Here is a 16414-nt window from a genome sequence, read left to right as displayed (position 1 = left end):
TACTGTTACGTAGCTGACTGCCGCCAGGTGTCATGCAAGTAGGCTTGATTCAATTAGTAACTTTAATTGAAGCTGAATGAAATTAATTATATAATTTTGAGCTGTTCAAGTTTAATTCCATTAAAATTAATTCATGAAACCAAGGCATTAGGAAGCATTGCTGACTAAAAGAAAATAGGTATGAATAAAGCCTCTAGACACACTTGACGCATATTTGAATCATGTCCAATATTCGAGTGCTAAGCAGAGACCCTCTCGACTCCTCACTGAATAAATGACAAGGCCACGTGGTCCATAGACACCGGGATTTACAATGATGCAACCTCCTCCCGAGTGGGGAGGTCAGAATTCTCCCAACCCCAAATTCTTATTAAGAGATTGTTTATCATGCTTTTTAAAAAGGAGCTTTCTTATCTGGAAATTCTAGAATGAGTTGATCCCGAATGTACTGAAGTCAAAAAAGGAAAACTACCACTCTTGTGTAATGAATGATACACGTAATAAATTCTGCACAGTTCCTACGACATCCCAATCACCAGCGTATTCCACTTTGCCTCCTTTGAAAACTAAACATCTTGGCTTGAAAGCTGGTCCCTCATGAGTCCTGTGATGATCCATTGCACCCACACCAAGGCAAGGCCCAGGAAATGTTCCCCGTAAAAACTTAAATTGTCTTCCGCTAATTCTTTACTTGGACAAACTAAACTTCTGCAGTCACTTGTCGGCGCCGGGCCCAGCCAATGCATGCACACCGTTTATCTCTATTGTTTTACATTGCCTCAGCCTAATGGAATGTTAGATAGCAGCCTCACCAATAGTGAGAACTTGCAGGCGTCACTAAAGAAACGGAAGGATGAGAGAGAGATTCACTGACAGTCAGTCATGTGTTGGGGGAAGAAACAGTTAACCAAAATCAACCTCACAACACTCTTCACCTGGCTGTCTTGGTCACTCCCCCTTAAGATGAGAGCAGATGACTGCTACCCATTTAGGTGGCTGTGTCACTTCCGCAGTGGAAAGTCAAGGGCTCAAGCACCGCGTTCTGGACATACGAAGATTTGTGCTTGCCATTCAGCCACTATTGTGGGCCTAGTGTGTAGCTCCCCAGCACCAAGGGATTTTTCTAGCATAGGTCATCAGTTTCTACCTAGCCACAAGGTGTAACAAGGACAGTTGATGGCTCTTCTCCTCTGTGTAGAGGATTACTCTCCTAAACCGTGGCTTTCATTTTGGTACTGAGTTAGAAGCATGTAGAGAACTCTGGCCACAGACAGATGCACAGACGCCCAACCTTCGAGGATCTAGTCCAGGTGACTTTGGTGGGTGGAATGGTGATGTCAAAATGGAAGAATATCCATCCATATCTTATTACTCGTCTCCTCAACACAGGATTCCAAGGGATCAGAACATCAAAGTTGATCTAATCATCTAATTAACCCATCTGCATACAGTCATAATTCCATGAAAAGACTTGTATGAAAATACAAACGTGAATGACTTAAAATATTACTCAGTTCTACTGATGTGTGGGATAAAATAAATATATTTTAGGTACCATAAATTGAAAGCCTTTTAAAACTACCGTGAGCCAAAGGATTGAGGTATACTTGTGGGTGTGCCCAGCTTTTTAGTGCCCCCCCCCCTGCACAGGGAAATGAAAAGCAATCTTTGGATAAGGAAGGAGACCATGTCCTGACAACAAATATCTCAGCCAGCGACACGAAGTAATCAGAAGGCGACGGAAATTGCCCAGCGTCAGAGTTTTGGCTGTAAGGCTCACAGCTGTGCGAGCAGGGCAGGGCCCTAGTCTCCTCCTCCTCTATGTGGGGACATGTAGGTGCCATGTTGCCAAGGCCTTCTCACACTCAGGGTGTCTGACTCTGACCCTGTACAAGGGTAAGCAATGGCGCCCTAATATCCCATCCATGCTGCAGGGTGTTCAGACTGGAATGCATGACGCAGAAGAATTTGCAGACACTGGATTTGATTTAATGCTTAGGAAAAGTAACAAGTGTGAATTAAGTTAAAGAAAACGTCAAAGGAATAAAATAAGTCCTAAATGATCGATTTAAACATACTATCTCCTCCTCAAAGATGACTATCTATATAGCAGGATCGATTCCCTTTGGTGGTTTTGGTTTTTTTTTCTAAAGTTCATCATGAATAGTGATGGACAAGCCCTTCCAATCTTAATTGTTTTTGCTGAGGGAGCATGGGAAAGATTTAAGTAAATAGAATTTATATTTAACTTAAAATTCTATAATATCTTACCTAGCTGGCATTACCCAAATTTCAAATCTTGATAACGCTACTTATCTCAGACAGTTGGGGAAATTAAATAATTGGTTAGCTACAAGAAAGAAAAGTTAATGATAGAAAAGAAAAATCTAAGGGTATTAAAAGAATTCGATAACAATTTAGGTAAAATTTATAAGAGTCATTTACTTGATATGTGGTTCGGTATTTTTTTAAGAGAAAAATGAAAATGCTTTGCTTTGTTGAAAGAAAAATGTTAATGAATTTTTGCAGTTACAGTGCTGTCCTGGGAATTTCCAGGGAACTTTAACATATAATATTTGGTTGATCTTCACAACCCTCAGTGATATAATTAGGAAGAAAACATCAGTCCTACTGATGAGAAAACAGCATGTCTCCAAGTCAGATACTGAAGTCAAACAGGATGATAATGGCAGAGGCAGAGATGATCTTGTGCTCAGCTGATTCCACCAAAGAAAGCTCCTGGCTCACTCCGCCCTTCTCCCAGAATGTATGGACTGACACCACACGGGAACACAGTCTGCTCTTACTCTGGTAGACCAGTTGCTTGCTCTTTATTTTGAACACAAGTACGTCATCAGGTAATCTATGTCTTGTTTTCCTTCTGTCTTTTGTAGACAGAACTAGCGAGCTAAACTGCTTCTATTAAACGATTACCCAAACTATTAGAGGAATGTTTCCACCAGATTATATGCAAGCAAATATATTATTCCAATAGTTTATCTTTCCCGTGTGTGTGTGTGTGTGTGTGTGTGTGTGTGTGTGTTTGCTCATCCATGTGTGTGGATGTAGACATTTTTCCTACAAAATTCTTCCACTATTTATCTATTATTAAAGCGGGGTGTCTCATGGAACCCGAAGTTCACTATCCTGGCAGCAATGGCTGGCCAGGGATACCAAGAACCCTCCTGTGTCCACCCCCGGCAGTGCTGGGGGTCACAAATGTGTCCCCATGTCTAGCTTTAATGTAAGTTCTAAGCATCAAAACTCAGAACCTCACGCTTCTACAGCAAGCACTTTATCCACCAAGCCACCTCTCCAGCCCTAATAGCTGAATGCTTTCAACAAACAACGGTAACAAAAGAATACAAACAAAGAATACAGAATGCTGCTTCACAAGGAATTAGGCTTAGTAAAGTTATTGTACAACGGTGCTTGATTAAACTTTAAGACACACTAAAGTTCTGGACATACACAACCTTCCAAGAAGTAAGAATAATGCCATTTTTTTCCGATCTTAGATATCTGCATACTTCCCTATCAAGAAAAAAGATTATCTTTAGGGTCTCTAGGACAAACACAATTTCCCTAATGTGTACTCTGCACTAGAGAGACACTCGGAAGCACAGGTTTGAGATCAGTGTGCTACACCACGAGGACCACCGCTAATGCTGTCAGTCCCATGAAAGCTATTCCTTGTTAACATCCTTCATCTTTAAACAGAGCAATCACGGTACCTAGACCATAAGGTGATGTCAACCTATGCGGACGCCCGTCTTGTTTATAGTAATGGCTCATTCACAGCGGTAATCACGGTTTTGTTTTGCTGTTTGTTGTTGTTGTTGCGTAACCATCTTTCAAAATCCTGCTACGAAAACATCCTGGGGAAGCTGTTGAGGACAATACCCACTCGGCAGTCCCTTCCTGAAGCTCCATACAAACTGCGTGACTGTAGGCTGAAAGGACAAGCACTGCTCCGGGACAGTTTGTGTCAGTTTTAAAGTTGTGCTATTTGTGGACAAGGCAGTTCTAAGAGGAGAAAAAAATGACAAGTCCATTTCACGGACAAATCCGGATCCGTGTATCAGACATAGTCTGTACCACGCAGTCTGGGTCTTCCTCAGCCGTTTCTATGATTCTGTTTTTATTTTTCTCTAATTGTTCTATCATCTCAAGTATTCTGCCGAGCTAGGCAAAGGTATGTGCAAACTCACAAAGCCAACATCAAGTACGCTTTCCTCCTGATATCTGCATGCTATCTATTTACTAAGTGAAAGTCTAAATAATGACAGAGCTTGGAAACTATCTTTACAAACCCCTCTAGACCTTAATAAGTGTTCAAAGTACTTATATTTTTACAGAACAGAGATTACAAACCTCTGTGGTTAAATTCAGGGGCTTTTGCATGTTAGGACTCATATACTTCAATCGATAATCTATAACAGAGACAGTTACCAAAATATCTATGTTGTCAGCATTTACAAACCTATATACCCATGTACTTTATCTATAAAACTTGTATCATACAACTAGCTTTATTTGATTTTCCATTCAAAACCCAGAGAACATATGTGTATTCTAGTTGGAAAATCATAAGAAATCTGATACAAAAATCCCTAAGAAAAGTGAGAAATTCTGTGACTATATTTTTCCCAGAGGCATGTGACCTTTAAAAACAAAAAACAAAGATAAGGCGGTTCTCAGGAAGACCTGGGGCTTGGAATTTCACTTCCTCACTGATCCAAACAAACACACACACACACACACACAAAAAAAAAAACAAAAACAAAAAACCCTGTCCAACCTACAGACCTTAGAGAACAATGCAAACCCAACCTTCTTTGTCTAATCCTCTTCTCAATGGATTACAATCTCCTTATCCAAAAACCACATCAAGGTCACATAGACATTGCAACACCTAAATAAGTATATACATAAACTTTCTTTATTTTATAAACACAAAAGAAAAAGCATGTAATCACAGATAAATTATGAGTGTTTATGGACTGAATCCAATGTTTCAGTCAATTCAATAAATTTGTCATTATCAGGGTTTTGCAAACTGGCAAGACTTTTCGGCATGATCTAAAACACATTCCTTCAAAAAGTTTCTTAGGGATCCAGAAGCTTAATGTGTGATTACATTCAAAGTGGAAAGAACAAAGCAAAGCAAAAATAAATGACAATATACATCAACATGCGCAGCTTACCTATTGCTGTGGCCAAAGGAGGATATGCATAAGCGAAATAAAAAATATTTACAGAAAAAGTAGGAATAGTGATTATATATGAACATTAAAGGAAGGTATAAAATTCACCAGGAGTTTAAAATGCACCTCAGTAAATGAGGGACAGAGGGAAGGATCCCACACTGTCCACTTTTAAAAAGAGATGGGTTGGAAAGAAATTTGATAAGGAGAAGAGAATATATTACCTCTGGCATCTTATTCTCCAGTACCTTTACACTGCTAATCCAATGAAGATACTTTTAAAACATCTCACCCTGTCTGAACCATAGAAGCTCCTGCTTTCCCAAACTCTCAAGTGTAACGATGGTTACTGGACCAAGAACAGTCACACTAAAGCCAAACATTCAAAAGTTCGTGGAATGTAGCATTACTGTCTTAGAGGTCTCCAGAGTGACTCATGACACAACTTCAGATGAAAACATTCAATACCCAGCATCCCCAATAACTGGCAAACGATGCCAGCATTGGTCTTTAAGGAGAAAGGAACTAGCCAAAGCAGAAGCGGCGCCCTACAGCTGGGAGTCTCATTCCTCAAAGACCTCCTACATGTCCAGAGACAGTCATCTCCCATAAAACTTTCACTGATTTGTTTTATTGTGTGGGTTGCAAAATTGACTAATAAACAAATCTAGGTAAAGGTTTATCCTTGCCTTATGTGACTGCTGTAGTTTTAAGATTGTTTCTTGGTCTCACTCTCCTATGATAAACACCTGCAGTTCATTCACTGGCTTGGCATTCAAGTTGCCCTTGTGGGCACAGCAATATTAACCTTACCTAGAAGCCCTCCTGTCAGAAAACACTCATGTAGCTGGTTGCTGAAATCCACAGACGTGGTGTACATATTAGCTCCTTTCTTTAGGAGTCCATGAACACTACGAAATAAAACCCTGCCATCTTCTCCTGTGTCATCATGATGATACACACTCATCTTTAATCTTGGCAAGATTGCCTTTCTTTTCTTTGTTTCTCCTTTTTAAATTACTATTACTGAGTACTCCTTGTACAGAATAATGAGTGTCATCGTGACATTTTTATTCACGCACGGAACGTCCTTTCGAGTCACTCGTTCAGTGGTCTCCGTTTTCAAAACTTTTCTGTTAGCTCCAGATTATTTGATCAGGACCACATTCCTTTTCTGGCTCTCTGGTTAAGCAATGAACCCTTATTTGGCACTTTTACAAGAATGAAGGCCACTGGAACTCAACAATGAGCCAAAGGGGTTGTTTAATCTGTAACAGCATTTCAAAGCTAAAGAGTCTGACTTTGAAGTAAATAAGTAAGTAGGAGAAGACAGGGCAACAGGGTTGACCATTTCAAGTTTGGTAAAGACGCAAATAAAATTATGATGCATGAGTTAAAAGTATATTGAAATGGATTTCTTACACTTCAGAAGAACTGATAGGGATTTGACTTGAAGTCAGAAGGTATAGCCTCTGCTAATTCTCATTAACGCCTAAACCAGATGCCTCTCCAATAATTCACTAACCCACCTTTGGATCCCTCTTAGCCCTAACCCTAAGATGCTACATTGTTCTTTCCTTTAAGGCCACCCGCCCATTTTCATCATTCCTTTACCTTTCACACCATCAGCTCCTACCAGATGACGACACTGTCTGGCTCTTTCATCCTAGACACCTCTAGGCCTCTAATCCTAAGTTATCCTAAATCCCTCAGCATCTCATCTCTTCCTGTCTGTTTGCCTCCTGAAGCCTGCAGTCTTGGGCAATGGTAGGAACAGAAACCTCAGCAACATTTTACTTCCCAGTTTTCTTCTTGCCTTCAACATGAATCAGTTGCCGTTCCTGATAGTGACAAGTCGTCAACTTCTCCCAAATATAGAGGCACAGACCACCCATCTCATTCATTCCCAACCAGAAGAACTTTCCTCTCAGACAAACTCGACACACTGTTCCTCAATCAAGAATCTGTATTTTCTGTTCTTAGATTATGCTGCTTATTTTAATATGTCCATACAAAAAAGTTAAACATTTGTTTGCTAAACAAACAACAACCACCACAACAAAAAGAATTGCTTTCCACACTTCATATTGACCCCATGACCAGAGGGGTCATGTTAAAATAACATCTTGCCTACTTTAATGTCAAATTCTATGCTGTTTTCTCATGCTTGATAACTTACCTTACTTCTTACTGAGAAATGGTGTGAAACTATTCAGAAGAAAGCTTATAACTTAGGTAATGAAACAAGATGCAGAGCTATGTTCATAAATGGTCTAAAGTTCAGATGTCGCTCCATCATGAGGAAGGATCGGGAAAGTTATGCTTTGGGTAGGGCAAGCAGAGGCAAGGTGGCTCCTGAGCACATCACCTTCCGGCCTCAGAGTGCCTGACAACAGCTCGACCACAAGTTGCCTTATGTTGAGTGGCAGCTCTTCACAATTCAAACCAAAATAAATGAGTAAATAAATAAATCCCAAGGCCTGTGTTGTTCACTCTTCAACTGAAGTCACTAGCAACACAACCCCAACAAAACCAAGCCCTCCCTGCCATCTTGAGAGTCTCTTCCAATTAATTGTCAAGAAAAACTAAACTCCAAAATGAGACCACCCAGGTGGCAAATAATCTGTCACATGTCCTTGCTGTAAGATTTAAATGATATGGAAATGAGGAGTGCAGTTCCCTTTGGTATACTTCTCATGCACCTTCACCAGCATGCATATGCCTTCTGCATGCAACTCTGCACATCAGCATTCTTCACCTTCATGGGATCTTGTGCATGGCAGGCACACAAAACACCTGGAGTCAGGGTTTCCCCGTTCAAATGTCAGTACTAAAATGTATGTGCTAGCGTAAAGCAATCATTTCCACCTTCACGTCTGTGACTACAGAAAGACCGAGCAGAAGGCACATGTACGTGAATCATCTTTCTCCAGATCATGTGGGCGTGAATCTGAAAACCAGAAGTAGACTGCAAGTAGAAACCACAAGCAAAATGGCAATCGGGTTAAAATTAACTCTCTTCGTAGCACTTCCGGCTTACTGGATATTGAGTGATCAGTAATAGAATCTACAAACAAGAATTCATAACTCCTTCAGAAGCTTAGGGTTGACGAGTTATTTCCCTTCAGGATGTTCACCCTAAGGAGAAAGGACAGCTACACCTTTAAGTCCCTTCCTGAGGAGCTACTGTGGGCAAGAGGGACAGAGTGGGAAGGGAGAGGGAAGGAGGGGGACAGATCTAAAATACTGGTTCATATATACAATATCTGACTGAAATAGAAAGCCTACAACTTCTTCAGTCTGTCCCCAGTGAATCACCAACTTTAAAAAATGTCCCAATGTCTAGAAACAGGCAGTCCAAAAGCGGTGGTCTTTTTTACAAAAGCTGAACACAAATACTTAGGAATAGAAACAGAAATCACTTGATTTACCTTCGGCCTTCATACAAGAGAATGGTGATAGTATCTCATGCAGTTCAATGGAATTTTTCCCTGTTGTTTGTTATTGTTCTAAACAATTTTCCATTTTCAAATGGTATAACTTTAGACTATGTCAGCTGATGTTTCCTTAGTTTTTTCTTTCTTTTTTTTTTAACCCGGCCTTTTATTACTATAAAAATAAAACACTGGTAAAGTGCACTGTTATTTGGCTTTCTTTCCATGAAATCATCTCTACCAGATCCAGGAAATAAGGTTGAAAGAAACAGGAAAAGTCCTAACACGCCCCAAAATTCCACAGCCTCCCTCACATCCCTGTAAAGGTCACTGGATCATATATATCAAATCCTTGAATGCAGACTGACCAAACAAAGCAGCCGTCACTTAGCTGGAGTCTTCACCTGCCTGTGGTAGTTCTTGCTAGCTCTGGAGCTCTCTCTAGCTATTTTCCTCTCCCTCCCATACTCTGCCCTTCTCGTCTACCAGCCTGCAGTGGAGATCAGTGAGGACAAACACATTCCCCTACACTTATTTTAGAGATATTTGTCCATTTCCCATCTCTTTTCCTTTGTGTATGAAATCCCAACAACTTTGAGCCCTATGCCAATTCCAAAATCCATTCTCTCTGCTTCTATTCCCAAGCCCCCACAAGTCCTCTTCTGAGCAGGGCAATCAGCCATGCTGATCCATGTCCAGTAGAATTCATGCCAGCCATTCTTAGATAAGCCCTCAGTCTTATTGGACAGCCTGGGGGTTACATCGCACTGATTCCCTTTTGAATATTTTCTGCTTTCAAAATTTCCCACAAATCTCAAATGTCTTGACTCATCCTAGCCTTCATAAAAAAAATTACGATCTACTTTAACGAGAAGATCTAGGCTTTCAATAGACTCTATATCAAATTTTCTCCAGATTATAGCTTAATCCTTTTCTCCCACACCATTTCAAAGGAAAATATTCCCGACTCTCTAAGGCATCTCTAGAATTTGGCTCTTTCAACTGCAAGTGCTTACCACAACACACACGCAAACCAACCCGAGTTATCTTTCCATCCCTCTGTCCTGAGCGTGCTTCCCAGTAAGGTGTCATGAGAATTCTCAACCCTAGGGAAAACATTCTATGCATGTCCTTTGTCCTTTAAAAATAACAATGTTTACCTCCTGTAGCCACTATATACCACTAAATATTCAATACTTCTGGAGCATCATTGTGTGCTTTTTGTTGTTGTTGTTGTTTTTCAACTTCCATCCAAGGTGCAGCTCTTCCTCAAGATTCTTACTCCAGAGCCCATGACCATCACCTCCATCTAGTTACAAAACCGGCTCCTATCTTCTTATTGGTGACTATGACCAATGCTACGTTCCCTGGACCCAACATCAACAAAACAAGACCTCAACATTCCTGCATGCTGTCCATGCTAGTGACAGAGCAAATCTATAGACTCCTTAAATTCCTACCTTTTTAACAGCTTCCACACTACATATAGCATAAGTATAACGATAAGATGAATTTATTAACATGTCTGAAAAATGCACCTGAACTCAAAAGAATCAAGGTAAGTTAAAGTCAAGAGGCTCTCAAAGGTCAGCACGGGTCATCTTGTTTCTACTGTTGTTCTTAAATCAGTTTCCTCGGTGTCCAGGGTCTTCTACTCTTTTCCAGGCTATTGTAGTGACTTCCCAGATAACTGTCATTTCTACTCTTGCCCCTATCTCCAAAACCACCCTTTGAACTGCCATCAAGTTTGTTCCCCTAAAAACCCAAATTATATCTTCTACTTTGCTCTTCTAAAGAACATTCAATGACTCACCAATGCCAAGAAGAAAAATGTACGTGTTCCTCAACACAGACAGCACGCAGGCCTCCTTGTCGTTTTCTCTATCATTTTCTGCTCCGTGCAATTATCTGTCTGGTGTAGCCAACACTCTGTGCTCAGCCCTCCCGAGTGAGTCACCCGGGCTACCATCTCAGCACTCAGTCCTATCACCACGCCTTCGAGCCCAAGTTACAGTCAACTTTCTTGACAATTTTGCCAAATCTTCAACTAGAGATGCTTTGTGTATTCCAATTTCCGTCGCTGGACTTTCTTTGTGCCTCTGTTATAGTATCTATCTTTGTTGTTTTTTTTTTTTTAAAACATGCTAGCCACTTGTCCAGTTCATACCAGGATAAACCATAAAATGTGTTTTTCCTACTGTTCAATTCAGGCAACTCAACTCTCCAAATACTTTGACGTATAGGTCTATCACTTTGAACTCACTCCGTCCTTCCCTTCCTTTCTGTCCCTTTGTTCTTGGACTTTTTTTTTCCAATTTTCATTCTTTGACGCATTTACTTCTTTTTGACAAAGGGAAAGACAACACAAGGCTGACAAGCCTTGCCCTCCTAGAACTAAATTTATAAATTGAACATTACTCCCTTCATACATATGAAAGAATTAGGACTTTGGATTTCAAGGTGCCTAAAAACATCCCCACATCCCCTTTAAATTCAGACAAGTCTTCAGCTATTTCCCTCCTTTTCTCTGTCCTTCTTCAAGCATATATATGTGAGACATGTTTTACTACAGCTTCTTCTGGGTTTACATTTATTCTTCATTATTTGTCTGTGGCTGTCAGTGTTGTAATACTAAGTTGTCTGGGGTTTATCATAAAAAGTGTGGAAGTTTTAATAAAATTTAATAAAATTTATTTCCAACAATTTTTGGAGATTTATTAGGGAGCTAAATATAGTTTACCACTATTTCTAGGAAAAAAACAGAGCACAGATTCCAAGAGTCCAGCATACAAATGAACAGGACTCATGTGAATGCTGAGGGCTATCTTCTGTGTCTTGGCGTAGTTTCTCCAGGAAGTTCTGAAGGGATGCAAGACAGGAGATCTGCTGAGGTGGCAAATGGAATGTCAGAATCCCACTGATCATGGCAGGCTTTTAGTGTTCCTCTTCTATCTCTTTTTATAATACTTACGACCTTCTTTATTTTAGAATAAATGATTTGGAAGCTCAAAAGTACTCTGAGAATGAACTGAGAAACTGAACCAAAATTTGGAGGAGCATCAGTAGACAGTTTGCATGGAGTAACAAACTTTGAATTTGTTTTTATAGTGTTTTGAAGTCTCTATTCCACTCCCCACAGCCTATCCCCGCACCCTGGGTATAAAAGAAAAGACTGTTCTCATCTTAAAAGTAAATATAATGTGTCTTTTGGCGGATGGGGGTCGGGGGAGTAAATTAATAGACCGCCGCCTTGGGTACAATCTAGCAGCACCAAGAACTCATGTAGGGGCAGATTTGGTGGTTTTCTGCCTGGAGAATCTGATTATGCACCAGAGTGAAGACAAAATCCTTGCTGGCGCCCAAGAAATAAGGACAGAGATTTTTCTGTCTAAGCCATTATTGACGTTCGGCCAGGTCACTCATTACTGTGGGAATGTGCTATCCAGTGCCCTGTAGGATGCCGATCAGGATCCGTATCCCTGGCCTCGGCTCACCAGACGTTGGTAACATACACTGCCACATTAGGACCAACTAACAAGTCTCCAGATATTGTCAAATGTCTCCCTGGGGGCAAAATCATCGCTCTGTGGAGACCAATGACAGAAGCTGTCCAAAGATAACACATTCTGAGAAACGGCATCTTTAAAAGGGATAAAGCAACATGTACAGATATGTACAAACTCACATTACATAAATTGAAATAAACAGGCTTCCTCCAGAGGAAATCTGATTAGCGTCATGAACTCCCGACAACTCAGCTAAGCGTCTAAGCCGGAGCTCTTCTTCCGCAGTTTCAACTTGAAGAGCCCTCTCCCTCGCTTCTATTTTAGATTATTTTTAATTAACTTCACTGGCATTTTGCATCCTGCTATGAAAAGTCCGCCTAATAGTCTCAGAGGACTGTCCCTAGAGAGAAGAGTACATTAAATCACACATTATCACATTAAAGTATATACCAGCACTGAGTCCAATGGTCTACATACATCTTGGCAAGTGAAGCAGGGTGGGGGTTGGGATGGAAACAGACTCAAGTGACTCGCAATATCCAGAGTCTATTAACGTCTGTGCATCTGCCCCGTGTGAAAAGCTTGTATTGATTCTCTCCTTCAACCACATTTATCACAGTGGCATATATTTTACAATGTGTGCTCCACCCGACTTCTTGTTAATCTCTGTATGTGGGGCAATCGTTGTATGGAGCAAGACCCTTAAATTCTTTGAAAGTTCTTTCCCTCATCTAAAAGTAGACAGATTGAAATGAATTATTTCTAAAGATACTTCTATGCGTAGACCACAAATTTATGAAGGAAACACTTGAAATTAAAAGGCTCTTTCCGCCACAACACTGCGTGATAACACAAAGAGCATTAAATGCTAATTGAAACAAAATTCCAACGAGAAGAATCATATATACAAACCCATTTTCTCTTAAAACAAGAGCAAGAGTGGCTTAAATTGCCTTTACCTACGGAGGCATTTCTCCAGGAATTTTGCATGGGAACATAACTCAGTGTGGTCAATCGTAAACAGGAAAATCATTTCAAAACGCATTAACTTTCTGTTTTCAAAAGCAGGACAACAAACCAGGGGCAACATCCAGTCTCCAGACATGGCGGTTACTTTATCACAAACAAACAAAAGTGCTCAATTAGTTCCTATAAAATGATGAAGCAATACACATACACATCTAGGTTTCAGTAGTCCTTGGGACATCAGCAGATAGGAACCCATGTGGCGGTACTTAGCTAGACCTAAGCAGGGCTATCTCCTGCCTCAGGAACTCTCCTGGTCCCTCATCCCACTGACTCATCAGCCACCTGTCCTGGTTCACACTTAAGGCCAGCAATAGGCAAGCTCCTTACTCTGGACTGCCTTTCACAATATACCAGAAAGAGTTTTGATACCTATAATGCTTTCAAAGCAATAGAAAAGCATGCAGAGGCACAACAGAAAGGTAAATGTTCATGGCTGTTCTCTCAGTAACAAAAATCTTTCCAGTTTGAGGTTGAAAAGCATAGTGGGTTACTCTGCTAAATTTCCAAACAACACCGATCTTGAAGAATATAAAACTGATTCCAAAATTTGATTAAGGGGTTCAAGCCAGATTTAAAAAATTTCAATTTTTAAGAGTTATTTCTTGGATTTACTTAATAGATAGTCCATTGCCACACACTCAGTGTAGTATTTTATATATATGAACACAGTGTGCATATAATACATATGCTTAATTCTGCAGAAGACATGCTGATTTTGTTATTTTTTTACAAAATTATCTTCTGTGTATGTCCTTAAAGTATTATATTTTTTCACTAAATTTAAAGTACGGAATTTTAAAACAAAGTAAGGTAGGAAAACTTGGGGAAGGTTAACTTTCAGCTACAACAGGACACTGATTTTCCATTGAGACAATATGCATGCTGCATCTTGCCAACACTTAACCTCAGGCCCTTTTAAACGCCCGGCTTCTTATACTGGGACCACGTGACGCCAAGCGGCTTTGTATTGCACAGGTGCACTAGGTATCATGGCAACTTCTTTCAGCTGATTTAAAAGCCTCATAGCATTAACACTGAAAACTGCGCATATTAGCTCTTTCCAAGTGAAATTGTTTTCCATGGGTGTTTCATGTTGATGTTTTGCCTAAGCATTGTTTAACAACAGTGATGAATGGCCCCGAGAGGGAGTATAAACAGCCTATCAGCGAGTCGATATGACTACTGAGGGCATACTTCATGACAGCGAAACGATTGCGTTGAGAATACGATGCGTGTAAAATGGACTGCTTCTGAGAAAACATATGTTTACCATTTTCTAGTTCTTTGCTTTTCTGCAGCTAATCACTTGAATTCTGTCTGTTTAGGAAAAGAAATGAGTCACTCTTCTAAAACAAAATGATAAACATAACTCAGTTTAACAGCCCAGATGCCAGAACATCTCCATTCAAGCTTGGATGTTTTCTGTTTTTATCTGCTGCGGCTAGAACAGCAACTTCCAGAACAACAACAACAACAAAAACCCCTAAGACACACAATATATATTGGAGTCCTGGGGGGTCAGAGGCAGATTTTAGTTGTGCTTAAAATCAAGAGCATGCAGTTTTGGAGACATGGAAAAGTTAACTGGTGCATGCCAGTCAGAAATCTCCTCATCTGAATTACCCTTACAGGAAAAAGTAAGAGAAACACGAGTCTGGTTCTGCCACCAGTAAGTAACTGAAGTTTATAACCTTCAAATAAGATACAAAGTTTTAAAATGTTATGGAAGTTCCCCAGAAGCAAAAATACCCTTTTCCCTTTGGAAGAACACAAAAGACCTAATTCATTCCTGGAACACAATTCATTTAAAACATGTTTATTTCAAAACAAAAGTTATTAAAAACATATGCAGGAGCCATTCCAAAAGCAAGTGGTCCCAGAAACCCAAATGGTTAACCTGGTGGCAGAGTACTTCACAAGAACCAGAAAGATGAGGAGAGCCCATGCTTGTTTAGAGAGCAGAGACAGCACTGAATGAGAAAAGGACATAAGAACTTAAAAGAACCAAGGGTTCGAAACCTCCGCTCCCTCCACACGCACCCCAGCCCCAGATGCAGGCCAAAAAATGCACAGGCAGAAGGTAGAAGCCATCTAGTCATCTTGTTTCTCACAAGAAAGGGGGAGTGGAGGGACCAAGGACCCCGCCCTCCTATCCGGTTGTTGATCTGGGGCAAGGATTCCTGGGCAAACTCGTTTAAGTAACATAAAGTGTGCAAAAGTTCACAACTGTGAGACTGGACCCCGTCCTCGGAGCACCACCACTACCACCACCACCCCATCCGTAGGTGTGCGTGCAACCCCAGCCCCGAAGCTCTCCATTAGCAAGCGTTCACTCACCGAGGGCCGGGGAGGTCAGCCGGCCGCCGCCCGCCTCGGCAGAGCACTGCTGCCCCGCGGGCCCGGGAGCGAGGGCTTCGCCCGCACCGGACATGGGCTGTGCTCCGAGCCCGCGCCGCGCCGCCGCCGCCTGCAGCCGCCCGCGGGGCACACCGACCCCGGCAGCTTAGGTGTTGGGGGCAGGAAACTGACTGCTTCTGGCGGGAAAAGCAAAAGGGACAGAAGGACGAACTGTTTTTAGAGAGAGCAGCACGCTGCCGCGGCGGGCCATTCCCTCCCCCTCTGTGTCCCTCCTCCAACTCCACCCCGGGGAAGTTAGGATTTGAAAGCAGTTTAGGGGACGGTGCGAGCGGGACGCGTGGGGCGGGAGGGGACGCGCCGGGACCTTGGAGGCAGAGCGACCCGAGGGAGGGGACCCGAACCCCCTCCCCCACGCGCAACTTTCGCCTACCTCGGCATCCCCTCCGAGGCCGATCTGAACCCCTTCCTCCCGCCGCCGGTAGTCAGCAAAGCTCGGGAAGCGGTCCCATCCAGCCTGACCACGTTCCGCCGCCCCGGGCTAAGGCCAGACGCAGCAGTGGCCGCGACGGTGGCAGCCGCCGGCGCTGACTCCGCGCACTCCGCCCCCTCCCTCCAGCCAGCTCAGTTTGGCCAGCCCCGCTCTGGGAGGACTTTAGGATCCACTCGTGCCTCTCTTTCACCCTCAGGCTGCCACTCCTACACTCTTCAAACACTTCTCTCTCTGTGGTTCCCTTTCATCACATCCGGATGGGAATGGCCTCGAACTCTTGGCAGGAGGCCTCGCGACTGGGGGCGGCTCGACCTGGGCTTGGCCCTGCACTCCCTTGTGAAGGGATCTGTCTGGGTCAGGAGGCCAGAGCTGGACCGGCCTGATGTGTAG

At 42.1% G+C, this 16414-nt stretch overlaps 1 protein-coding gene across 1 annotated transcript in view; it reads right to left on the bottom strand.

The window, feature by feature from the left end:
• Mdfic (MyoD family inhibitor domain containing) overlaps positions 1 to 16191 on the bottom strand; it is an 83265-nt gene extending 67074 nt beyond the window's left edge. The window contains exons 1-2 of the mRNA XM_048448981.3: positions 15965 to 16191; positions 15514 to 15710 (exon numbers count right to left, since the gene is read on the bottom strand). Of these exons, the coding sequence (XP_048304938.3) occupies positions 15514 to 15607 (94 nt within the window). The 5' untranslated portion in view covers positions 15608 to 15710; positions 15965 to 16191. The remainder of the gene's footprint in view (positions 1 to 15513; positions 15711 to 15964) is intronic.
• Positions 16192 to 16414: the final 223 nt, after the last annotated feature.

This window comes from Myodes glareolus, chromosome 25 (assembly GCF_982192425.1).
Source record: "Myodes glareolus chromosome 25, mMyoGla1.1, whole genome shotgun sequence".
Lineage (NCBI taxonomy): Eukaryota > Metazoa > Chordata > Mammalia > Rodentia > Cricetidae > Myodes > Myodes glareolus.
This window is presented reverse-complemented; position numbering and strand designations above follow the sequence as displayed.